Consider the following 27,278-nt stretch of genomic DNA (forward strand, 5'->3'; position numbering starts at 1 on the left):
ACACCATCAACTGGAATTTTTTAGACAAGCTTTGTTAATTGTTTCTATTTAGCCTATATGATCCAGGCTAACTCAGAAGAGAAATGATTATATATATATTTACTTATTTTCTTTCATTTCTTATTGTTTCTTGTTTTTTCTTGCTTTTATTTTAAAATAAATAATATATCTAGTATAAAATATATTACTGAATGTTGAAGGTTTATATTACGTTTTATTATATAATATTATATGTATATATATATAATTTTTATTATTATTATTATTATTATTACTAATAATACTAGGCTTTTGGGAATGAATTCTAGATCTCTTTCTTTGATATAAGATTGATGATATGATATAGAAATGTAAGGTTGTTTATTAAATTGTAAGATTGTTAAGGTTATAGATATAGTCTTTAAAATAGAATGACATTGGAGACCAGGGGGTGTTGGAGCTTAAACTCAGTTCTTTAGAGGGGGGGGGGAGAGATTTTTTTTCTTTTTTCTTTGCTTCCTTTCCTCCTCCCTTTTCCCCTTATTTTTTTCTCTTTCTTTTTTCTTCTCTTTTTGTTATTGTGGTGTCCTCATCAGAATAAGGTATTGCTGGCAAATTGAAGCATTGATGAGGTTGTTGGTAATTTTGGTACTGTTTATTTCATTCATATAAAATAAATAAAAATATATTAAAAAAAGAAAATGTTTCAAGGATGCAAGATCAGGTTTTCATGGATCCAAACAGATATTCAAGTGTAAATATTTAGTTTCCAGTTCCTCGTACAGTTTAATCTGTGTGATCAGCAGTCTTCATCTTCATTATTTTTAAACTTTTGCTTAAGGCAAATGAGATTAGATTTTATTAAAACATCTCACTGGCACAATCTATACAGCTCTGTATATGAAAACTGTCAGATGGCATTTGAGTAGGAATGAGAGCAGGAGAGTAACTGTGCAATTCAGTCAATGTGAAAAGGTAGTATTTTAAATTTATACAAGTGATTATTTGCATTTTTTTCTATGTACATCAAGACAAAGCTAAAGCAATTTACCCTTCTCCGCATGTAATAAACAATGGACATATTTCATGTGAATGTGTACGTTTCCAAAGCAGGCTGTGACTAGTTAGAAATGATATCTATGACCAATAAAGGTTGGACATGACAGGAGGCTAAGGACTCAGGATTCAAACGACTAAGTATGCAATATTATGCATACCTGTATCTGACAGTGACCCAGTTTGGATGATTAAACAACCCACAGTTTTTTAACTGTGGGCTGTTTGCGTGGGGCTGGGAGCGAGCAAGTCTGCTAGTGCTCACCTGCTTCTGCATTGCTAAACAGCTCAGGTACACTATTGGGTTGTTCACTGGGACAAACAACCCAGAGTTTCAACCCAACAACAAATCCTGGGTTAAAACTCTGGGTTGTTTCTCCCTCAACAATCCAGAGTTCCAGGTTCAGACATCATGGCGAACAACCCAAGGCTGTTTAGCAAAGTGGAAGGAGTGGTTGGGAGCCAGCATACTCGCTCCCCTGCGCTCACAAACAACTCATAATTTGTTAACCATAGGTTGTTTGATCATGCGAACTGGGTCAATAAGGGTGCAATCCTATGCACGTTTGGACAGAAAAAAGCCCTACCAGTATTTCCCAAGCTGGCTGGGAAATACTGGGAGTTGTAGAGCTTTTTTCTGTCTAAACATGCACAGGACTGTACCATAAGTCCCACTAAACTCTGTGGGACTTACTTCCAAGTAAATGTGCACAGAGTCAGACTATAAGGATGTTGATAGTGTTATCAGTGCAGCAAATGTACTTCTAAATGAAGTTATACACATTTTCCCATTAGTGTATTGTACTTCAAGACTGCATGGACTTATTTTTTACTATAATTTTTCATAACAGTGTTTGAGTAAAGCCTTTTAAGATCTGTCTATGGGCCTTGTAGGTATCAAAGCATCCTTTTCCCACCTGCCTATGTGAATATATTGTGCACTTCACTAGTAAAGTTCATCTCTGGGGCTGCATTACAAGGCAGGCCAAAGCAAGCAGACATTACCTTCTATTAATATTACGGTGTCAATGATGAGAATACTAAAAATGCCACCCAACAACAGTAAGAGTAAAATTAGCATATTTAGAGATGTATTAGTCCCAAGAGTGAAATAATGCTATCAGCCAGCTGCAAGATAAAGCTAATTTGGCTTCCAACAGTTTATCAACAATGTGCCATTCCTCCACATTAACTAATTTCGATGGCTCTATAGCCTGCAAATTCACATGGAATGCTACACCATGCTAAATTAACTGAGGAGGAAAGGTCACATTGCTACAAGACATATCTGTATACAGGCTATGGTGCTATGAAACAAAGTAATTTTAAAAACTGTAATCGCAATTAGCTATTTCAATTATGATTTTAGTTAATGGTAAATAAACATGAACAACATTTAACATCTATCCTAAAATATTAATTCCATCTGAAGGGATTTAAAGCCTGATTTTATTTTTAAAAAATGGTGGCTTGGTTTAAATGATTGAACATCTGCTGATTTGTCTCATGCTCATATTAATGTTCCTCATTGTCCTCCTTTCTTATTTATTAGATATGAGGGAGGAACAGGGAGAGTTTGCCAGAATTTGTATTTTCTTTACTACAACTGAAAGAGATTGGTTGGGTGTGAATATGACCAAGCTTTAGATATCTACAGTAAAAACTACATAAATGGTACCTGAACATAATGGGACCAAAGAGGCTGTGCACTGCACCAATAAATTCCTTGCAATCCCCTTAATGAATGTGAGGTCTTAAATATATTTGGATCCGAAGTGTATACATTGCAGAGAACACTGCAGTTTAACTAGAGTTGGGTCCATGGGAAAGAGATCATAGTTCTAGCCAACCTCATATAAATAAATCACAGCTGAGTCCCATGCATGTTTACTCAGACATAAGTCTCACTGTGTTCAGTGAGGCTTTTTCCCTAGTAAGTGTCTTCAGCATTGCAGCCTCAGAGAGACTAAACTACTGTTTGGCATGTACAAGCTATTATTTATCTATGATGTTTATAAATAGTAGGCTATTAGTGATACAACATAATGAAATGAACAGATTTTCCCATTTACTTAAAAGAGCATTTGGGTTTAAACCACTGGAAAAGAAAAGTATAAGAGGGCTTTTTCCTTCTTATGAAACCACACTGAGATATGAAAGGATAAAATTAAACCACAATTGCCAGTGCTACTAAGAGGAGGAGAAGAAGGAGGAGGGAGAAATATTTAGTGAGATATGCATTTAATGCTACAATCCTATACACACTTGCTGTCAATTCTTAAGCACTCAATAGACTGAATCCCAAACTTCCATGAGCAGAACTCTGCTTACAGGATACTCCTCCTGGAGGTGGTGGGTGGGGGGAGGGCCATTTTCAACAATTCTTCTTTCCCCCTGCAGCCCCCTGAAGAGCTGATCCAGAGGACTGGGTGACCTGGGGAGAGGGTTGCAGGAAAAAAGAACAGTTGGTGAAAATTGCCTCCCCTCACCCGCTGCAGTGGGAGTCTCCCCTAGATGTCAGTCCCTTCCACAAACAGAAGAAGCTCTTGTGTTTGCAGAAAGGTCATTGGATTCAACCCAATGGGTGCGGGCACACCTAACTCTGTACAGGACCAGACTGTTGGTTAGGTGTGTGCTAGGGCTATGGTCTGAAGCTAAGCGATGCTGGGTCTGGGTGGGAGACTACTTTGGAACCCTATGTATACCACCTTGAGTTCCATGGAAGAAAGGCAAGTTATAAAAATTATAAAATTAAAATAGGAGTAAGTCTTGTTGACCTCTGTGGGATGGACTTCCAAATCAACATGCATGTGTGAAGGGCAGAGAAAGGAGTGGAAAAGAAATACAGCAAAGTAACAGCAACTATGAAAAATGTAAAGGGAGCTGTGCGATGTTGGCCGCAGCAGACCCATTCCTCAGGCATCATCAGCTTCAACCAGTTTTTCATCTCTATCTGCATTATCAAATTCAACATCATTATGGCCGTAGCTGCTGCTGGGCTAGCAGGCAAGGAGCCCTCACTTCTGCCCTTACTAACATAACATCATAATGAATTTTAAAAGGCAAGCTGCCACCTACACATTCTTGGACTGGAGGAGCACCTGCTCTGCGTGCAAAAGGTCCTGAAGTCAATCCTTGGCATCTCCAGATAGGATTGGGAAAGACTCTTGCCTGAAAGCCACTGACAGGCACAGTAGCAGACAATACTGAACTAGATGGACCAAAGGTCTGACTCAATATAAGGCAGCTTTCTACAATAATATCTGACCATGGTCAAATTGCCAATATTTGACTGGTCAGTTGACCAGCATGTCACTCCTATCTCTGAATTTCAGATCCTTGGGGCAAGCAACAGCAGAAAGTCATCACCTTCTTACCTGGCTTGTTTGCATCTATAGGCATATGGTTGGATGCTGTTGGAAACAGGATGCTCTGCTAGAGGACCTTGCTTGGATCCAGCAAGACAATTCTTACAATATTACGAAGTGTGACTTAATCAACCATACAAGAGGAAACGCACAAAGAATTGCAGGAGCACAGAAGAGGGCAAAGGGCTCTTTATTTCTTTGTTGCCCTTTGTTTCCCCCACAACAAGTATAGCCTTGGGACATAGAGAAGGTTTCCTCTGAGCACAACCCTCTTAGACACACACCGCTTTGGAAGCAAAAGAAGAGCTCTGCTTCCCTCCACCTCCAAAGCAGCCAAAGAGAATCAGGCATGTGAGAACTGCTGGTGAGCAAGAGGGAGCCAGTGAACAGAAGGACCTTAGAGAGGCCCAGCCATGGTGAGAGCTCTCAGGAAGTGGCAAAGGTTTTTTCTACAGTTGTCCTGTCCTTGTGTTAGCTGTGCTCATTTCCCTTCAACCAACACAATCCTCCCTTACGGGACATGGACATGCCATGGGCCCAGGGTTACCAATAGCTTGCTGCTCTTCATTGCCAGGGATATTCTCTAGCAGCGTAGAGGGAAGCATGTATTCACAACCTTCATCCAGGGCAGTTTTGGGAACCTAGGAAGCTGTCTCATACTGAGTGAGAGCTTTGGGCCATCTGGCCCAGTACTGTCGACACTGATTGGCAGCGGCTCTCTAGGGTTTTACGCAGTTGTTTTCCCAGCCCTGCCTGAAGGTGTGAGGAGATCGAACCTGGGACCTTCTGCATGAAAAGCATGTGCTCTATCACTGAACTAGGGCCCCTACCTCTGACTCACACAATGTTCTACATTAGAGACATCCCAATGTACAATTGGACAGATACATATTTTGCTGAGCCTTTGGTTTAACTAACCAACTTAGGCATTCTGTTTGCTTGCTATGCAATAACTCCACTTAATATTGAAATATCAGAATGAAATTTGGTACACGCATTCAGGACACAATTCTACATTCCAAGCCTTGATGCCAACTTGATCCTCATACTCATTTTCAAAGTGGGAAGGAAAATACAAAATAGATCAGTTGAACACAGAGTTATCAGAATGGTTAGTGCACACACTTAGGTCAACTTTCTATGTTTTAGGTATGAACCTCACTCAGTTCAACCTCCACGCCTCCTTTCAAAGAGAACAGGAAAGATGTAAAATACAATACAATTTATTTCCTGGAAGACCAAGACACTGGAATGAACATGGGTGCACATGTTCAACTGTAAATATCTGCTTTACCACTGCACCAGTTTTCAGGGGTACAGGAGAGAGAACGCAAAACAGACTGTAATATGAAGCAAAGCCTCTCAACCACTGTGCTTTACTCTTAATCAGTGAGTGAGCTGGTGGTGAGGGGGAGACCAACAGATGAAATGATATGATGAAATTACTTTTGTTTGCGCATCTGTCAATGTGAAAATAACATAAAACCAGCCACGATGGCCTTATACACTGAATAAAATGTACATTTAACTTACTTCATAGAGCATATGCCCAACTGAACAGCACAGGTGATTTTGCATATTACCCAAACAATGTATATAATAGTCCCCAAACGATGTCAGGTAACATCCAACCACTTGGAGACATTGTAAATTCCCTGATCAATGTGTATGATATCCACATTGCCCAACATGACTTGGATATTATGCATATTGGCCAGGATATTATGCATATTGACCCGCAATGCACACGTCCCCCTTCCTCCTCCTAATACATGCACATTCTCCATGATCTCTGTTAAATGTTAATAGTTGCTCATTTTTATGCACATTCTCTATTCAGCTCACATCAGTTGCAACACAGACGCCCTAACAGTCAGAGAGAAGTGGCAGAAGCAGCGAAGCTTCAAGAGAGCACCTCTCTTTCACTCAGTGGGGAATGTATGTGGCTGCACAGTGGCTAGGAAGGGAACTAGGTAAAATTTCTGCAAACATTTGCAGGAGTCCACGTGACGGCTTTAATTCACTTAGGGCTCAATCCTATGAATGTTTAGACACAAAACAGCCCGGCAACTCCTAGCATTCCCCAGCAAGCCGTGGTTCCACGATATGGATATGATCACATCCACCAGTTTTTACGTGTGAAAGGCGCACCTACCAGGCCGTGAAGGATTCAACACAGCAGCTCCTCCCTCGGCCATCACTTCCCCCTCAATCCTTTCTATTCCGAAAGAGAAACCGCTCCAATCCCCTCCTCTCGCTCAGCGGCTCAACCTTTTGCCGTCACCATCATCCGCCCTCGCCGAGATCATGTGAGAGGCTCTTTAAGCAGAATCACGCCGGTTTGTTTTTATTTTTGCGTCCTTGCGAAGGAATCGGAGCGGCTGGTTCTGCCCTCCTCGGGGGTTACGCGGGGACTCCCTTTTCCAAGTCACCCGTCGGCTGCATCTGATTGTCAGTATTCAGCTTTGGTAGAAAAACTGTAGTGTTAGCGGGATGGGAGCTTGAGGACTCTGAAAAGACTGCTGCAGTCGCGCTGTTGCTGATCTAACAACATAGCTAAACCTCCATTGACTTTAATGGGGCAGAAATATTTTAGCCCAGGTTTTATTAAAAGACGCACGGTGGATGTAAGTGTGATTAAAACCACCACCTTCCTTAGCAGAAGAAAAAGAGAGTTACACTGAAGGACTGGAAATGTCAAAGCCTGAGACTAGGGGCTGCTCGGAATAACAGTGCATGTTTACTTCCAGGTAAACACGTGTGTATGAATGCGTCATCAGTGAAGTCACGTTTACTTACACAATACTTTTCAGTGGAGTCAGCTGACAGACTGAGCTGCCCCTCATCATGTATGTAGAAGTCAAATAATGCAAGGATGGGGAACCTGAGGCTTCTGGCCGGGAACGGTGGGAGTTATCAACAACATTGGGAGTGCCATAGGTTTCCCATCCCTGAAATCATGTACACTGACGTGTGAACCAGCCCATGCTTTCTCCACACGGTCACTGAACCCCTGAAAAGGGCCCAAGTGTTGTGTCATCAGGAGACGAGAGATCAAGCATTTGTACACGTATATGCGTGAACAAGTGGCCTGAAAAAACAGGAGCTGTGTCTACTGCATTAGGGGAAGTTTGCCACCCCACATTTGGGATGTGCGCGGCCCATCACAACTCGCGTGGGTAGGCTCCAGGAGCAGGTCCTGAGAAGAGAGGGATGTGGCTGGTGTTGAAAAGAAAGGCGCGACCGCCTCTCGCCCCTCAGTTCGAACAGAAACGTATGTTTTTGTTGCTGCTAGCCATTTGCTTGTGAGCAGAAATGCTTCCGCCCGAGGGCAGCGAGACTAAATCCTGGTGTGTGTGTTTTCCCTCCATGATTTTCAATGGACAGTTAGTTCTTCACTTCTGCCTCAGAAACGAACCTACCAGAAACCAGCCTACGCCAGTCGGCCCCTCTACCTGTTTCCTCTCTCTACGGGCCGCCCGAAGCTGGCAGGAGCTGTGGCGGCGGGCGAGGCCCGCCCGGCTGAAGCGCGCATGCGGCTGGGCAGGTCCTATGCCCGGGCCGCCTTCTGCCGCCGCCGCCTGCTATTGGGTTACGTTAGGACACCGGCCGGCTGGGCAGGTGGGACTCCCTTCCCGCCGTCGCCGCGGCGATGGGCTTAGAGTGGAGCAGCCCCGAAGAGCGGGAGCCCCTCCTGCCGCCGCCGCCGCCCACGGTGCCCCAGCAGTATCCTCAGCATGACCAGTCCCGGAGGACGGCGGCGCCGGCGGCATCACGGATGGCGCCCCGGGGCGGAAGGCTGCCTCCGGCGGGGCCTTCCCCGCGCCTCTCGCCGACGCCGGGGCGCGTCTACGGCCGGCGCTGGCTGGTGCTGCTGCTCTTCTCGCTGCTGGGCTTCGTGCAGGGCCTCGTGTGGAACACCTGGGGCCCCATCCAGAACTCGGCCCGCCAGGCCCTCGCCTTCTCCAGCTTGGACATCGCCCTGCTCGTCTTCTGGGGGCCCATCGGCTTCGTGCCCTGCTTCGCCTTCATGTGGCTCATGGACAAGAAGGGTGAGAAGGGCCTGGGGAACCGGGAGGAGGTAGCGGCCGAGCCGGGGTCTCCTGCTTCTGGTCCCCGCCATGTGGGGAAATGTTCTTTCTTATAAAGGAACGGGCGGCCGGGGTGGGGGTGGTGCTTGATTGTCTTTATTAAAATGACACACACAACAACCCTGTGAGGTAGGGAGGTGGAGAGGGTAAAGCCTGTTGCTTCCTCCTGTTCCACCCACTTTCACACATTACACGCTTCCCACATGAAAAGCATTTCTAGAATGGGCCAATATGTTATATCTCTTAGCTTGATTGAATAGTGTTGTTGTTTATAATTGTATAGACCTACTTCCTCATCTAATTTGTGTTTTTCTTACAGCGTTTTTGCTGATGATATTGAGGGTTTGTCAGCAGGCCGGGTGTGTGTGTGTGGCCTGGGGGGGGGGCCTGTTCCCCTCCTTGGGAGGAGTGGGGAAAATGAGAGGAGGTAGTGGTTGCTCCTTGCAACTGTCTCTGCTACTTGATCACCCAGTTGGGCAACCAGGCAGCAGAGGTGGCTGCAAGGAGTGACTTCCAGCTTCTCGGCTTGCTCTCTGAGCAGTGTGGCGGTTGAGATTTGAGGCAGTGGGCAAAATACTCTCTGTCCAGAGTGGGAAGACAGAAGTTCAGCCGCAGACCTGGCTGGAAGGAGCAGAACGTAATTCTCTCTGCAGCCTAAGGGAAGAAGTGAATGGAGGCAGTGGTCACCTCTTGCCATGGTCACTCGCCCACCTGAGGAACAGCCACCTTCTCTTGCCTGTCCACTGCTTCTGGCAGCCAATGCTGGACTAATCCCCACTACCACCTAGCAGGCAGACAAGTGAGCAGAGTGAGTTGCTCCTTTGAAGTGCTACTCACTTGCCCAGGGCAAGTGCAGCCAAAAACAATAACGTTTGCTATGGTTTTGCTGACCAAACCAAAATTTGTAGTTGCCAGCCCCTTCCTCTCCAGGCAAGCCCTCCCACTCTCTTTTCCAGAGTGGGAGCGTTTCATATTGGGCTCCTAGAAGTTGCTCTTAAGTGCCTTCTAAAGGTAGCATCCAATACCCCTCTGGCCTTTCCTGAGGGAAGTGCCAATGGGTAGTGTACTGGATTGGGTGCGGCTGCTGTACAGTAATTCCAGCACCTTTATAGTTGTTGTTCCCCAAACACCCCGCCCCCCCTTGAATGATCAGCAGAGAGATCAGCTGTTTGGGCACTACTGTTTGAAGGTGCCATCCATGTCCTGCCCTTCTTTCCTGATCTAGAGCAGGGTTTTTTATAGTTTGTTTGTTTACTGGTTTGGCTGTGCATGCCCAAGGCTCTCCAGACATCTTGGCCAAACAACCCCCAGTCTTCTGCCCACCTTTCTGACTGGGGAAGTGGCAAGGATTGCTGAACAGCCAGGACAATCTCCACACGGAGAACAGAGAGGTGAAAATTGCCTCCATCCTCCTTCTGCCCTTCCAGGAGCAGCTTGGCAGGGCATTGGATACCACGGGAGCCTCTGAGTTTGGAGGCTTCCATCTCACGACCGTGCAACCCATGGGATTGTGCCCTTAGAATATTTTTGGATTGGCCCTCAGCTCAATGAGTGCTTGAGGCAATGTCCAAATAAAGAATTATGGTATGATAATGTGGGAGAAAATATCAAAAAAGTATAGCATCCACAACACATGTTTTGTCTGTAGGTTATGTGTTTAAAAATAAACTGTTCCTGGGCTTCTCTCTAACATCCACGAAAAAAAAAACAATGTAAGAAATTTTTATGGGAGCACATAAGGATTTTGTTGTGCCTACAGTAGCTCTTTAGATTGTGGGCAGCGTCTCCAATGCTCATATTTTTTAATATTTTTATTTACAATATTTATATACCACTCCATATCTAGAACAAATTTCGGAGCGTTGAATACAAGAAATAAAATAGTAAAAGAATAAAAAGATTAAAACACTATATTAAAATTATACTTGTTTAAAAACACAATACCAATAAAAACAGTAACTGCTCAATTAAGGAATGCCTCCTGGAACAGTGCTGTTTTCAGGAGGTGCCGGAAAGAACACCATATTGGTGCCTGCCTGACCTCCAGAAGCAGGGAATTCCAAAGAAAGGGGGCCACCACGCTGAAGGCTCTTCTCCTGGCAGACTCCAGTCAGACCATAGGTCCATGTGGAACCACCAGGAGCACGCCCTCTGATGACCTCAGTGGCTGGGCAGGTTGATAAGGGAGAAGGCACTCTCTCAGGTATCCTGGTCCCAAGTTGTTTAGGGCTTTGTACACTAGTACTAAAACCTTAAACTTGGCCCGATAGTGAATAGGCAGCCAGTGCAGCAAAGGAGTTACATGCTAGAAAGGGGCAGCTCTTGACAACAGCCAAGCTGCTACATTCTGCACTAGCTTCAGCTTCCGGAGCAGCCTTAAGGGCAGCCCCATATAGAGTGCATTGCAGTAATCCAGCCTTGAGGTTACTAGCGCCTGTACCACTGTGGCCAAGTTATCCTTGTCCAGGGGCTCCTTCACACTGGGCTTTTATCCTGCTATTGAGACTGCTCCTTCACAGATGTTTGAGACTGCTTCTTCAGAGATGTTTGCGGGCTCTTTACATAACACAGGGCATCTCCTGCACTAAATGCCCTTTGTTCCATTTTTAAATAGATCCTAGATAATGAGCTATCAAATTACCCCCTTGTGTTCTTCTTCAGTTCCCTCTGTCAAAAGAGTGCAAGGAGAAGAGGAGCGAGATCAATGAAAGATAATGGAAGACTCAGATAAGGGGAGAAGGAAAGGGGAAGGGGTGGGGGAAAAGAAAGCACGTGAAAAAGGGAGTCATTGTGATCTTGCATTTAAAATGGAAGTAGAAAGCCCTGTTTTAATTACATGATTTTAGGCTGGTGTAGAGATGCCCCAGGAGAGGCCATAGTTGGCGAACCAGCCAAAGCTGGTAAAAGGCACTCCGATCCACCATGGCCACTTCCAGCAACAATGATGGATCTAGGAGTACCCCCAAACTATGGACCTGATCCTTCTGAGGGAGGCAGTGAGCCTATCTCCTGGACTCGGGAACCACTCACCCACAGGGCTTCCTTCTTGTCAGGATTCCGTTTCAGTTTATTGGCCCTCATCCAGCCCATTACTGAGTTCAGGCACTGGTCCAGTACTTGCACAGCTTCTCCAGATTCAGATGTCACAGGGAGATAGAACTGTGTGTTATCAGCATACTGATGGTACTTGGCTCCAAATCCCCTAGTGACCACTCCCAGCAGCTTCATATAGATGTTAAATAACATTGGGGACAAGATGGTACCCTGCAGAACCCCATAGCTCAACTGCCAAGGGGCCGAGGAATGGTCACACAACGTTACTGTCTGAAATTGGCCCCGCCGGTAGGATCGGAACCACTGTAACACAATGCCTCCAATACCCATCCCATGAAGTCAATCCAGGAGGATACCATGGTCAATGGTATCAAAAGCTGCTGAGAGATTGAGCAGAATTAACAGGGTTGCACTCTCCCTGACCCTCTCTCGATAAAGGTCATCCATCAGGCCGACCAACGCTGATTCAGTCCCGTAACCAGGACAAAACCCAGCTTGAAATGGGTCTAGATAATTAGTATCCTCCAAGAGTGCCTGCAGTAATTCTGCCACTACCCTCTCCAGAACCTTCCCTAAAAAGGGGATATTTGTAACTGGGCGGTAGTTGTCCAATACCATTGGGTCCAGAGTGGGCTTCTTCAGGAGCGGTCACACTACTGCCTCCTTAAGGATAGCAGGGACCACCCCTTCCCAAAGGGAAGCATTCACCACACCCCGGACCCACCCAGTCATACCCTCTCGACTCACTTTTATTAGCCAGGAAGGGCCAGGATTGAGCGGGCACGTGGTCAGCCGCATTGCAGCTAGCACCTTGTCTATGTCATCACACTGCAACAACTGAAACTGATCCCACAAAATCGGGCAGATAGTGGAGTTAGACACCTCGACTGGAACTGCACTAATAACAGTACCAAGTTCACTGTGAAGACAAGTGATTTTGTCCTCAAAGTGCGATGCAAAAAGGTCACAGCAGGTCCTTGAGGCAGCCAGGGCCTCATTTGCTGGGGAGAGTGTTAACAGCCCTGCTCCACTGGATAGCTACTTGAGGACGCAATGGAGGCAGCAAAGTAAGCCTTCTCTGTGGCCTCCACCGCCACACAATAGACAGGATTATGTGCTCCAGAGCATGCTCGGTCATTTTCGCTTCAAGACTTGCGCCATTTGCACTCTAGCCAATGTCCAGCCTGTTTCATTGCACAAAGCTTCCCGGTATACCAGGGAGCAGAACAGGTTCCACAGCACCGTTGAGGGCACTCAGGTGCAATCAAGTCGATGGCCCTCTGCATCTCACTGTTTCACAGTGAGCCTAGGGCCTAGGCTGGATCACCAGCTTTCTCCACTGGGAAATCCCCAAGAGCATTCAGAAATCCATCAGATTCCATCAGTCTCCTGGAGTGGATCATCCGAATGGGTCCCCCACCCCTGCAGGAGGGAAGTAACGCCATAAGTTCAGATCTCACCAGGAAATGATCTGACCATGAAAATTGGACCCCCTCCCCCAATTTTCTGATTACTTACCTCACAGCTTGGAGCAAAAATCAAGTCAAGGGTATGCCCTGCTTCATGTGTTGGGCCGATGACAAACTGAGACAGCCCCATGGTTGTCATGGGGGCCATGAAATCCCGAGGTGGAGCTCCAGAGACAGCCTTAGCATGGAAGTTGGAGTCACCCAGAACTACTGTCCTGGGTTCCTCCAACACCGTACTTGAGACAACCTTCGCCAGCTTGGTCAGGGAGGCTGCTGGGCAGCAGGGTGAGCAGTACACTCGCAGCATCCCCAGTCTGTCTGTATGGCCCAACACCAGGTACAGCCCCTCAAGGCCTGCTCCAAGGTGGAGAGGTTTCCTGGTGATAGAGATGGAGGTTTTAGGAACCATGGCAACTCCCTCCCCTCAGCCCTCCAACCTATGTTGGTGCTGCATCGAGTAACTAGGTGGGCAGAGCTGAATCAGGTCAACCCCACCCAGCTCACCCACACAGGTCTCAGTAATACACACCAGATCAGCCTTCTCATTCTCAATTAGGTTGTGAATGAGTGCGATCTTATTGTGGACAGACGTGGCATTAAATAGCAGCACCGCAACACAGGAGGGCACAGTGGATGAGTTACCAGGAACATGAGAGCTAGAGGAGGTGGGGTAGAAGGGGAACAGTGTATAAACATCTGTGACCCATTCTGCTATATAAATGTAAAGCATGTATGTTAGAACCAGGTTCTTTGAGGCTCAAATTTGTTCAGTCGCTCAAAGGGATCAGGCTTAAGGGGACTAACAGTTGAATAAAGATACTGTTCACAAGCCCCATGTTTGTCCCTTGCCCTTGTTGTGGTGAATAATTTCTTTGTGCTGCTGAGATGGGGCTGGCAGTAATCTGGATTTTTATCTTAGGCATTCAACCATGTTTCTGTAGTAAAGGTGAGCACTGTCCTGCTTGCTTAACACAGGGCAAGGTTTTTGAAATTCATGTTCAGCAGCAGATAATTTTAAGTGTGGTAGGATTATATCTCTAGGAAAGCTCAGAGAGACAGGGATGAGTTTGGGCTTTTTAAGAGGGGAGACCGCTAGAACGCAGGTGGAGGAAAACTCATGCTGAGTCTGACCAAACACAGGTAAGAGCTCACTATCAAGCCTACTCTGTGGCGGTGAGGGTGGCAAAGAGACAGTTCTTTTCCACCAGCATTGCATCTTAGTGTCGACCAGCAGAGCTTTTCTGAGTGGTTCGCGGCTTGTTACATCCTGGGCCAGGGAGAGAGACTGTGGAACCCTTGGTTGCACGCTGTGACGGGTTTGCACGGCACTTTGAAGATAAAGTCGCTCATATCCGCCATGAATTGGACACCACGATTAATGCAGTTCCATTGGTGCATTCAGAGCACTGTCTGGTCCAGTTTTATTGGATGAGTTTCAGTTATTGAGGCCTGAGGATGCGGTCAAGGTGCTTGGCCAAGTCTGATCGACCACTGGTGTGCTTGACCCTCGCCCTTCATGGCTTATTAAATCAAATAAGGAGGGGATGTCCGGCTGGGTCCAGGAGGATGTAAATTCCTCCTTGAGAGAGGGAGCGGTGCCGCCTGCTATAAAAGAGGTGGTAATCAGACCATTCCTGAAAAAGCCTAACCTGGACCTGGAGGATGTTAACAATTATAGGCCAGTGGCCAACATCCCCTTCTTGGGCAAGGTGCTTGAGCGGGTCATTGTGGGACAGCTCCAGGCACTCTTGAATGAAACGGATTATCTATATCCATTTCAATTGGGCTTCAGGCCTGGTTTTGGCATGGAAACTGCCTTGGTCGCCCTGTGAGATGACCTCTGCCGGGAGAGGGACAGGGGGAGTGTGACCCTGTTGATTCTTCTGGACTTCTCAGCGGCTTTCGATACCATTGACCGTGGTATCCTTCTGGATAGGTTGTCTGGGTTGGGAGTTGGAGGCACTGCACTGCAGTGGTTCTGCTCCTACTTAGATGTCTGACTCCAAAAGGTGGTGTTGGGGGATTATTGCTCTGTGCCATGGCAATTGTGCCATGGGGTTCCACAGGGCTCTACTTTATCCCCCATGCTGTTTAACATCTACATGAAACCAGTGGGGGAGGTTATCCAGAGGTGTGGGCTAAGGCACCATCAATATACAGATGATACCCAGCTCTACCTCTCTTTTTCATCATACCCAGGTGAGGCAGTGGATGTTTTGAATCAGTGCCTGGGCATGGTAATGGACTGGATGAGGGCCAATAAACTGAAATTCAATCCAGACAAGATGGAGGTACTGTTAGTGGGCGGTTCGTCTGCCTGGCTAGGTGATACTCAACCTGTTCTGGAGGGGGTTGCACTCCCCCTAAAGGATCAGGTTCATAGTTTGGGGGTGCTCTTGGATCCAGAACTGTCACTTGAGGCACAGGTGAACTCAGTGGCACGGAGCACTTTTTATCAGCTTAGGCTGGTATACCAACTATGCCCTTATCTGGACAAAGATAGCCTAGCTACAGTTATCCATGCTCTGATAACTTCTCGTCTGGATTATTGCAGTGCGTTGTATGTGGGGCTGCCTTTGAAAACGGTCTGGAAACTTCAGCTGGTCCAAAATAGGGCAGCAAGCTTGTTAAACAGGGACTGGCCAATGAGCTCATATTATGCCAGTCCTTTTCCAGCTGCACTGGCTGCCAGTCTATTTCCGGGCCCGATTCAAAGTGCTGGTATTAATATTCAAAGCCCTTAACGGCTTGGGGCCAGGTTACCTGAAGGATTGCCTCCTCCCATATGTGTCTGCCCTGACCTTAAGATCATCCTCAGCGGTCCTTCTCTGTGAGCCCCTGCCAAAGGAAGTGAGGTGGGTGGCTTCTAAGAGGAGGGCTCTTTCTGCTGTGGCACCCCGGCTGTGGAATGAGCTCCCTAGTGAGGTTCACCTGGCACCTACATTGTATTCTTTCTGGCGCCAGGTGAAGACCTTTTTATTTTCCCAGGCATTTTAGCATTTTAGCTTTCTAGACTTTTAGCTTTGCTGTTTTAAATTTGTATTTTAAATCACTGCACTGCTGCTAGGTCTTATTCTGGTTTTATTCTGGTTGTATTGTTATATTGTGGTTTTAATGTTTTATGTATTTTATATTGTTTTATTGTGTGCTCTTTGGTTTTAATTTTTGTGAACTGCCCAGAGAGCTTCAGCTATTGGGTGGTATAGAAATAAATAAATAAACAAGCAAGCAAGCAAGCAAGCTAGCTAACAATAATTTGGATGCTGGCTCATTCTCTGTAAAGATGATGTGGAAGCAGTGGACTTTAGCTGTCTGTTTGAATGTTTAAGTTGTGCCTCTACCTTTGCTCAACCTCAGCGTGTATATTTGTAAATCAACTCAAATATTACCAAACACCATGAACCTCTAGTCACCTTCTTCCAAAGGAAGCTGAACTGCCCGGAGAGCTTAAAAATCTAGATAAATGCTTCCCTCCATTCTCACCGCTTGGAAAAGTGGGGTGAGTGCTACTGTGCTCAGATGCCTTCATGCTGTGTTTCTGGTTTGCCTTTTGCACTGGAAATGCTCTTGGTTCTGAAGAATTTGAGTATGTTCTCTTGCAAATGAATACTGAAAATATTCTATATAGTTTGGGGAGATTAATCAGTCCTATCCAGAATGCTTCTCCATTGTGGATGGTTCTGCAACTACATTCTGTGGTAGCTGACTGAATTATCTGGCCTCCAGTGTAGATAATTTAATCAGCCAGGGCAGGGATGCATGGCTAGACCACCTTGTTTTGTGTCTCCTTTCCGTAGAAAGGTCCAGAAAAGCTTCTGAACATTTTTTGGGTTTTCCCTTTCTTTTCTTGCTAAACACAATTTGGAATGAATCGTGTGTCCAAAGGGACCAAAAGTGAACTAGTTAGCACAAAATTAGTGTGTATATAACTACAGCACTATCTTGTTTGGCATTCAACAGATGTATCGATTGTGCTATTAACATAGAAATAGATTCAAGACCAGTTCATCCTATGTGGATAGATACATGTGAATTGTTAAAGAAATTCGGATTAAGAACCTCAAAATTGCCTTGCTGGGACTAGTCCAGCATTCTGTTTCCCAGCAGTAACCAGCCATATGCTGTGGAATGTTCACAGGCAGGGCATGATGCAATAGCCATGTTTGTTCCCAGTACACTGGAGTAACATTGCCAGAGATCATGGAGGATTCATTTCTCTTGTTAGGTCCCATCAATGTATATTAGCCATGAATTTGTGTAATCTTTTTTTTAAGCTTCCAAGGCTTAATAGTTGCTATCAAACATATTGTGCTAATTAATTCTATGTTAATTTTGTGTTAGATAAAGAAGCCCTTTTTGTGTGTGCCCTGAATCTATCTACAGTCAGCTTCATTGAGTAACTCTAACCCACAAAGGTTCTAGTGGGTTGTTCTCTTAAATACCATTAATGATCTTGTAAATCTTTCAGTTGTCTTACCATACAAGCGTGTCTGCCTTCTGGGGGCTAGGGAGAAAAGAGTAAACTAGTTTGGAAAGGATCTATGTCTGTGTGGAACAGAAGTGAACATATAAATTAGTACAGTTATGAATAGAATAGTACTTTGTTCAGCATTCAAAAGATGTGTGATCGCACTCTTTGTACTTGTGCAAATTCAGAACCTTTCAGTTCTGTGCTGATAGTAAATGTGAACTTACGGAAGTTGAGTGCCTTGAGCACCATTTTTTTTAATGAAAAGGTGGGATATATATCAAATAACTAAATAAACCTTGAACTGCTAGTAGGATGTCTAGCCATTAGTTCATGTCGGTATTACCTATATAATAAGGGGACATGAGGAATTGGGTGTGTGGGAAGAAGGACTTTGAAGCTTAGAGCACAGAAATAACAGGATGAGAGCTGAGAAAATTGCAAAGTGGTCTAGAGCTTGATGGAATAATGAAACTTCTGTAGGTTTCTATCAATATGCAGTCAAATCAAATTAGGAATGACCTGATGCTGCTCTTCAGGAAATCGGGGCAAAAAGGCTAAGAAGGATTTAACTGAAGACTGAATATGAAAGTTGTCATTACAGTAAGGAACAGTATGCCCTGTCTTGTCTAATGCAAGAAAAACATGAATTGTTCAATTAAAAACTTGAGTAAAATGCTAGCAGAAAGTGCAGGGACAGCAAAGAGGCTTTTAGCATAACCTCTTTAACAGGACAGTCTTCTTCATTCTGTAGAAACTAGTGGAAGTCTCGTGTCACCACGGAGGCTAGTAGTCTGAGAATGATTGGATAAAAATATGTTTGCCCGTTTCTCTTGCGACTGGAACAACTTTACACTTTTAAAATAAATGTACAACAAATAAACCAGCAAAGTTGAAAACAAAAAAAGGTGTTCTTTTTTTAAAATTTAAAATTTCTTGAAGTTTGAGGTCGAAAAAAGGTGATGTCAGATCAGGTGTTGTTTGGGACGGAGCAAATGAACTGGCACTGAACAGTTTGAGGAATGGGAGACTGTTTGGCACCGAGCCAGGAAACATGCTGTTTTGCTATTAAAGCTTGAGCCTTGAACTTTTTTGAAGTTTCAAAATTTGAAAATGTTTTCAAATTAAAGTAACACCCACCCCCAGTTTCTTCCAGTCTATTGATTCTCTTGCTTCATGTCAACTTTTCTCCTTTTCTTCTTCTTTCTAGTGTCCTGTATATCTGTTTCCGTTTCTTGTTTTTCTCTGTTCTTCCTCTGATATCCTTTCAATTCTTTCTCCTCACCTTCTCCTCCTCCTGTAACTATCAACAACTGACTTTTCTTCAACCCTTTTCTCAACATTCTGTGCCTGTCCTTTCATTGTCCCAGCACTCTAAGAGCTCACATTATACACGTGCATACACACACTGTGTCACAAGTTACATTACATGCACAGTGTGGGGCATATACATTAACCTCCCCTTTGCCTCATCCTTCTCCCTTCTGAACTGCCCAAAGTTTAAGCTTGGAACTTTTTTGAAGTTTCAAAATTTTCTGCAACACTTGTGCTTCAGTTTAAAACAAAAATGAGCAAAATCGGTCCAGTGGATCTCTAGTTATAAGTGTTACACTATCATATCCTTATATAAGATATCCAACCATATTTTGTCAGTTTTAATTAACATTTGTATCATTTGAATGGCTCATCTTTTTATGTTCCAAAGTCTTTGATTTAAAATCAGATGTTTACAGTGTAATTCTGTACATGTTTACTCAGAGTTCAGTAGAACTTCCTCCTAGGCAAACAGCCTTAATAAATAAAGTTAAATAACTACATGGATGAGAAGATAATATGAAATGGATTGCATCAAATTTTGTGGAATATATTACTTAATTTATTAAATCCCGAAGAAAATTAGATTGAAAGTTTCTTATTACGTGATTAAAGAAGCGATTAAAGGTTAAATACTAGTGTCTCTTACCTGATAAAGATAACTTGATACCTTGGTTTTGTGACTTTATTTTGCATTTACAGGCTGCAGCATTAAAAAAAAGATGAAATATACAAATAACTGTGTTGTTCCAGATGATAAATATTTGCAGACACAGGAAGACAACTTAGGTGCAGTCTACTTTTAATTGAAATCAGTGGTAAAATTCCTATGGAATTCAATGGGTATGGTTTTCATACATTTGACTGAATTTTAAGGAAAGACCACTACATTACTGTTAGACTCTACTGTTAAAATTTTCTTTACAAGTATCAATTAGGAAATGAAATCGCACTGAACTAATGATAGTTGTTCTCATATGAATAACATCTTAGCAACATTCCTTTTTAAATTCATGGAATTCTAGGTTTCTTAATATAAACAGAAGTGAGAACAAAGACATAATCTTGTCATTACTTCTTCCAGCACAGAATCCATTAATCCTATCCAGTTTTATCTGCAATTTAAACAAAACTAGTTAGTGAGGCAATGCGAGAAATTAAAATTAGGCAGTTAGACATACTTGATAGTTGGTAAACAAAGAACATTCAATTTGGCTACAATCTGTTAATTTTAGAGCAATCATATTAAAGTAAATAGGGATAATCAAAAGATTTGCTTTTTGTACAGGAGTGCTAAGCACACTTTAAAGTCAGTTCTCTGGAGGGAAAGTGCTGTACACTTAAATATCATGAAGGCCAGCATACAAAATAGCTCTGGACAGTAAGAGAAGAAACTAGTTGGTAGAAGGATTTATTCTGGTGTCTAAAGCAGAGGTGGGGAACCTGTAGCCCTCCAGATGTTGGTGGACTGCAGCCCTAGTCAGCATAGACAGTGGTAAGGGAGGATGGCAGTTGCAGCTCATCAACATCTGGAAGGCCCCTTGTTCCCTATCCCTGATCTAAAAGTTGAGAATTGGAGGCAAAAGGAGAAGGGGATGGCAGAGGATGAGATGGCTAGATAGCATTACTGATGCAATGAATATGAACTTGAGTACACTCTGGGAGAGAGAGGAGGACAGGAAGGCCTGGCGTGCTATGGTCCATGTGGTCACGAAGAGTTGGACACGACTGAACAACAACAACAACAAATTCATGGTATCTTACCAACATAATCAGTAGACTGACTTCTTAATCATAAACACAGATATTCTGCCATTGGTCGTTTACTCCTAAGAACTCTCTTGGTGGATACAGAGCTTCTTGCTAATTAGTGAGGAATATTTTTGAGCTGTGGAGTGATTTGATTTTAAATTTCGTGAAAGCTGCATTTTTTCTAACATGCTTGTGCTTTAATTCATGTAGCTCTTAACATTTCTAAAAAACCCCCACCCATATTAGACCTGTTTAGGATGGAAAGCTACTACTTCAGGGCCTGTTTGGATATCTAAACCAGGAGATCCTAAGCAGTTACAATATTTAGTATAAGGAAGATCAACATTTTATTTAATTTCAACATTTCTATACTATTTTTCACTGTTAAAAACAACCACCACCACCCAAAACAGTGCACAAAATACTTTTTAAAATACACAAGACTAATTAAAGCAAATAAAAATAATCAGAATCAAATATAACAGCAGGAAAACCAATCAGTCAACCGTTAACAGTCAGTGATTTAAATCTTATCTTGGCCACATGAACTCATTCAGTGGCGTTAGGCTAGCTGCTGTCTGTATCAATTGCCCAACTGTATTCTGGTGATAATAATATAGCCCTACCTCGTGTGTGTGTGTGTGGGGGGGGGGGCAGTAAGGATTATTGAGAGAATGTATGTGAAGTGCTTTGAACTCTCAAACTCTATGGGTTGGATCCAGATTTAAGCTGGATGAACTGCACTGGCGAAGTGGACATCCCTACCCCCTCCTTCCCACAGGAGCCCCTTTGGTCTCCTGAAAATGCAACACAGACAGTCAGAAGACCCTGCTAAATGGGGTGACCTGTGGTTTGTGTGGACAAGGAGTGCTCCACCAAATTGGGTGGAGGGACCTTCCATGAGCAGAGCCCTTCCTCTTGCAGAAGGTCCTTTCCTTTCAAGGAAGATGAATCCTGGATCCAGCCCTATGAATATGCGATATTCTTGTTTATTATCTCCCAGTGTGAATATTCTGTGTATAGTGAGGGGAGTAGGGGAGAAAGCATCTGCATCCAAGGACTCACTGTTCATAGAGGTGTTCATAGAGATGTATGTTCAAGGGAGTGGGCAGCTAATGTCTGAAGTGTTAAAGTAATTGTACATGTTTTTCTTAAACTTTTCCAATGGTAATTTCTTTACTAGCATTTCAACTTCCTCAAAACTGCTAACAGTCATAAAAGGAATCCTGTTTTTTCCCCCTTTTGCAATGTTTGAGATTCAATCTGACTCAACATCCGGGAGAGAATGTTTTGTTTTGTTTTTAAGTGAGAAACATGTTTTTAGAAAACAGTTCTTTTAATTTATTGATATAAACCTTGCTAGCATGGGAGAAATATAATATTACTTCTGTTCATCTTGGGGTAAACCTATGGTAAAAGAAAAATGTGAGTAGTTCAGTGGGGGTTGTAAACGGTGAAAGCCATTCAGGATTACTCCATCACAATTCTGCAATGAAAATAGAGACTCCCTGCGTAATGCTCATTGTTACTGATTTTGTACCTGCTGTAATTAGAGGTATTGGGTTCCCACCATTACCACCCCAAGTGCTGAGAAATGCAAGCAAAATCAGTTGCTTCCATTCCCTAGACAGCTTGAGGAGCAAAGTTCACATGGACATGGAAGCTTATGTGTATGTTTAGATTGCTAGAACTCTTATCACTGCTGCAGTACTGTGGTGGTGATGGTGGGGGCTTTGGGCTGAAGATAGTATATTAGGAGTTTTTAAATTCAAAGTTTTCAAATAATAAATACTGGATATAATTATTAAGTAACAAAGACATGAAAGCTCTATTGTTAACCAAGTATTTTAAGAAATGACGGTGCAATACGATACATGTTAGCCCCACTATTCACTGAGTTGTACTCCCAGGTAGGTAGAGGCTTGCAGTCTGAATAGCCAATGAAAATAAAGCTGCATTCCAGAGAGAGTTAGGTGAGACTCAGTTGCATACATTTCAATGATTTGTAACTTCAGTGAATGAATACATTATTTCATCTTTACAGGGTGAGAACTGTGGGTTTATTTGTATTACATTTATTTATTTATTTAATTTATACCCCACCTTTCTACCAAAAACTGGCACTCAAGGTGGCCATTTTGTTGATGGGAGATCCAGAAAAGGATAAAATGTGTCTCCAGACAAAAATGTAAATTAACCTTTATTTTCAGTGTTCTCTTTTTATCTTTTATTCCAAGATAGCACTGCAATATACAGAATAGGCTTTATAAAATGGAATTCTAGATTGCACTTAAACAAAGGGGAAAAAACAAAGCCAGTTTATTAGACTTTACTCTTATTCATGATCCCAAGGAAGATGAGGAGAAATGGAAGGGGATTAAACTGTGTGATCCATGTGATACATGGCATGTTGTAATGTACCTCAGAAGGACTCCAGAGAAGCAAAAAAACCTCAAAACACAACCCCATACACTGTGGTGTTGCATTTACTCCCAGTATGAGCAATCAACAGTTTGAATGCAGAGCCTCTTTGATGAGGCTGTTCCAAGTGGTCCCTGGAGGCTGTTCCAAGTGGCCTGGAGCCTGGTCGGTCCAGTGGCTCCGGAACCAGTGGAGCATTCTAAGGCCTCCTGTGAGGCCTTGGCAAGGCACTTTGCGGATAAAATTGATTGGATTAGGAGTGTTAGTCCGTGCGCTGTGGATACAGTTAGTGAGCAAGAGGCAGCCTGTGGCAAACTGGTTTTGTGGGATCGGTTCCAGCTTCTTCCTACTGGTGAAGTGGACAAGGTGCTTTCATCTGTAAGGCCGACCACCTGCTTACTTGATCCTTGCCCATCTTGGCTCATTATGGGCTGCAGAGAGAGACTGGGTGAGGGGATCAGGGCGGTGCTGAATGCCTCCCTTGAGGAGGGAGTGATGCCATCAGCCCTCAAGGAGGCAGTGATAAGACTGCTCTTAAAGAAGCCCTCCTTGGATCCCCAAGTTCTGAACAACTTTCGCCCAGTCTCAAATCTGCCATTTTTGGGCAAGGTGATTGAGCGGGTAGTGGCGGTGCAGTTGAAGGCACACTTGGAAGAAGCCGATTATCTAGACCCATTTCAGTCGGGCTTCAGTCTTGGGCATGGGACAGAAACGGCCTTGGTCACCTTGGTGGATGATATGAGGAGGGCTCTGGATAGAGGTGAATGCTCCTTCCTTGTTCTCCTCGACCTCTCAGCAGCTTTTGATACCATTAATCCCCAGGCTCCTGGACCGCCTGGGGGGCTTGGGCATTGGAGACAGTGTATTGCGGTGGTTCCGGTCCTTTCTCTCTGGCAGGTACCAGAGGGTAGCACTGGGAGAGGAGGTTTCGGACTCGTGGCCGCTCACTTGTGGGGTGCCACAAGGTTCCATCCTCTCCCAGATGCTATTTAACATCTATGTGAAGCTGCTGGGGGCTATCAGGAGGTTTGGGGTGCGGTGTCATCAGTATGCGGATGACACGCAGCTCTACCTCTCATTCAAATCTTCACCAAGGTTGGCCGTAGAATCCCTGTCCAAATGTCTAGAGACGGTGAGTGGCTGGATGGGGAGGAATAAGCTGAAGCTGAAGCTGAACCCTGACAAGACCGAGGTACTTTTGGTGGGAGGCAAGAGGAGGCTGGGGGATGTTGACCTGGTGTTGAATGGGGTATGGCTACTCTTGAAAGACCAGGTCCACAGCCTGGGGGTCATTTTGGACTCCCAGCAGTCCATGGAGGCTCAGGTGTCACCTGTGAGCCGGAGAGCACTATATCAACTCCATCTGATACGGTGGCTGTGCCCCTTCCTTCACGACCATCTGCTGCCATCGGTAGTACATGCCCTGGTCTCCTCATGTTTAGACTACTATAATGCGCTCTATGTGGGGTTACCCTTGAAGATGGTTTGGAAGCTGCAGATGGTACAGAACGCGGCGGCTCGCCTGATTAAAGGCAGCCGCCGGTGAGATCACATCACTCCAGTGCTGAAGGAGTTGCACTGGTTACCAGTTGTTTTCTGGGCCAAATTCAAGGTGTTGGTTTTGACCTTTAAAACCCTATATGGTTCCGGCCCAGCCTATCTTAAGGAGCACCTCCATCAACACCAGACAGGCCGCTTAACCAGATCAGCCTCGGATGGCCTTCTCTCTGTTCAATCAGCCAGGACAGCTAGACTGGTGGGGATGAGGGAGAGGGCCTTTTCTGTGGTGGCCCCCACTCTGTGGAACTCCCTCCCGAGGGAACTCCGCCATGCCCCCTCTTTAATGAGCTTCCGCCGTGCATTAAAAGCGTGGTTGTTCAGGCAGGCATTTGGGATGGGTTAGGGTATTTTAGAAAATGTTTTTATTGTAGAATTTTATTGTTTTAAACTGTTTTATTATATGTTTTGTACATTGCCCAGAGTGGCTGGGTGACCAGCCGGATGGGCGATTAATAAATTTAATAAATAAATAATAAATAATAATAAAATGAGTGATGGACTGTGAGGGCATAGTCCTGTTTCCTGGCTCTATTAAGTGCCATCTTGGCCAATGACTCAGTCAAGAAATACATTGGGAGGAGCTCCCCACCCCACCTGGGGCTATCAGTTCCTCATGCTTTGAGGTCCGGTGATTATGAAGATTGCTTTTATTGTTGTTGTTGTTCAGTCGTTCAGTCGTGTCCGACTCTTCGTGACCCCATGGACCATAGCACGCCAGGCCTTCCTGTCCTGCGCTCTCTTCCGGAGTGTGCTCAAGTCCATATTCATTGCATCGGTGATGCTGTCTAGCCATCTCAGCCTCTGTCGTCCCCTTCTCCTTTTGCCTTCAATCTTTCCCAGCATCAGGGTCTTTTCCAGGGAGTTTTCTCTTCGCATTAGGTGGCCAAAATATTTGAGCTTCAGCTTCAGTATCTGTCCTTGCAATGAACACTCAAGGTTGATTTCCTTTCGGATTGACTGATTTGACCTCCTTGCAGTCCAGGGGACTCCTAAGAGTCTTCTCCAGCAACACAGTTCGAAAGCATCAATTCTTCGGCGCTCAGCCTTCCTTATAGTCCAGCTCTCACAGCCATACGTTGCTACTGGGAAAACCATAGCTTTGATTATATGAACCTTTGTCGGCAAGGTGATGTCTCTGCTTCTTACTATGTTGTCTAGGTGTGCCATAGCTTTCCTCCCAAGGAGCAAGCGTCTTTTAATTCCATGGCTACAGTCACCATCTGCGGTGATCTTGCAGCCCAAGAAAATAAAATCTGTCACTGCTTCCATTTCTTCCCCTTCGATATGCCAGGAAGTGATGGGGCCAGATGCCATGATCTTCGTTTTTGTAATGTTGATTTCAAACCAGCTTTTGCACTCTCCACTTTCACCCTCAACTAGAGGCTCTTGAGATCCTCTTCGCTTTCTGCCATTAGGGCGGTATCGTCTGCGTATCTGAGGTTGTTGATAATTCTCCCGGCAATCTTAATTCGACCTGTGATTCATCCAACCCGGCGTTTCTCATGATGTACTCTGCATATCATGAGAAACAGAAGCTATATGTCTAAGGCCTGATGTAGAAATAATGCAATCCATTTTAAAACTGTGGTTCAAGATTGCAAGTGGGCTCCATGCTAGACCTACTTGCAGTGAGTTTGAAACTAATGGGTAAGAGGGACTACAAACTAGTTTGCTTACTCCCCAGCCCATGTGAATTCCCCACCTTCCTCTACTCAGCATAGCCATGGTTTATTTAAGACGTTTATATATCTCCTTTCATCAATGATTTTAGGATGGTTTAACAAATTAAAACAAAACAAATACATATAAGACAAGCTGATGAAAATTCAATATAGGTTTAAAATATTAAAGTTGGCAAAAATATTATAAAGTGCCTGTGTAAATAAAAAAAAGAACAAAGAGGTGCCAGGCGTACCTCCCTATGGGGGCATTATGACTACACTTCTGGTAACCACAATTAATACTAAGTTCTTTCTTACTCAAGGTTTACAAACCCACTCCAAATCTTGATTTCAGACTTTTTTTGTATGCCTGATCTAGTGTTTGTTCATATAATGAATTATTCTGAGGTGATAATTCTCTGAATTCAATTTCTCTTCTGATTTGTTTGTTCAAATGTTAAAATGATTGAACTGAACAGAAAATTACGTTGATTGTTTGAATCCTCCCAGTCTAATATGAAAACTACCCACATTATATTGAGAGGGTGGTGATACCACCCTGGAATTTCTTACTGAAGTATATAGGGGGTGTTTGTCCTATATATACTGTTGTTGGGGGGAAAACTGTCCTAAGGAAACAACCTCGGCATTTTGACAGTGTCAACAAACCTTTAGATCAGGGCAGGCAGCCAAGGTGCCCTACCCCTCCCACCTTTTTAACACATTTTCTTACCATTAGCAGGCATTGCTGTGAAATAGGTTTCTGTTGGTGCTGAAAACTGTGGGTTCAAATGACTTGTTTAGTGTGTTGGGGTTCAGACCATACCTCTGCCTTGTACTCGGTCTTTTGGGCAGGTTACTTGTCCTTTGCTACACCTCCTGGGACAGTCATTTTATGGTGGTGCCCAGAATTGTTCTCAACTTGCCAAATGTGCCCAGGGGCCCCAAAAGCCTACATGCCCCTGCTTTAGAGGAAAGATGTGTTTGTCTTTGTGCTTAGAGAGAAACTTCAGTAGTGGTTGCAGCTGAAACTGTAAGGGTATTCTGAGGGAGATGATAATTTCAAGAAAGCTTCAAGGGACACA

General features: G+C 44.2%; 2 protein-coding genes across 7 annotated transcripts in view; one reads left to right on the plus strand and one right to left on the minus strand.

Annotated features, from left to right (window-relative positions):
- HSPBAP1 (HSPB1 associated protein 1) overlaps positions 1-6,628 on the minus strand; it is a 73,148-nt gene extending 66,520 nt beyond the window's left edge. For 2 of the 3 annotated variants that reach the window (XM_084807273.1, XM_084807266.1), the window contains exon 1: positions 6,559-6,628. In XM_084807273.1, the coding sequence (XP_084663399.1) occupies positions 6,559-6,601 (43 nt within the window). In that variant the 5' untranslated portion in view covers positions 6,602-6,628. Of the gene's footprint in view, positions 1-3,366; positions 3,470-6,558 lie in introns of all 3 variants that reach the window. The other variant, XM_084807280.1, reaches the window with a different exon arrangement.
- Positions 6,629-7,932: 1,304 nt separating this feature from the next.
- The window catches only part of SLC49A4 (solute carrier family 49 member 4), a 136,913-nt gene continuing 117,567 nt past the window's right edge, over positions 7,933-27,278 (plus strand). For 3 of the 4 annotated variants that reach the window (XR_014784045.1, XM_084807253.1, XM_084807246.1), the window contains exon 1: positions 7,959-8,455. Coding sequence is in view for 3 of the 4 variants with exons in the window: in XM_084807253.1 (XP_084663379.1) it covers positions 8,056-8,455 (400 nt within the window). In the remaining variant the exon portion in view is untranslated. Of the gene's footprint in view, positions 8,456-27,278 lie in introns of all 4 variants that reach the window. The other variant, XM_084807240.1, reaches the window with a different exon arrangement.

The sequence above is a fragment of the Heloderma suspectum genome, chromosome 1 (assembly GCF_057233095.1).
Source record: "Heloderma suspectum isolate Gila_16-S chromosome 1, 16-S_ref, whole genome shotgun sequence".
Lineage (NCBI taxonomy): Eukaryota > Metazoa > Chordata > Lepidosauria > Squamata > Helodermatidae > Heloderma > Heloderma suspectum.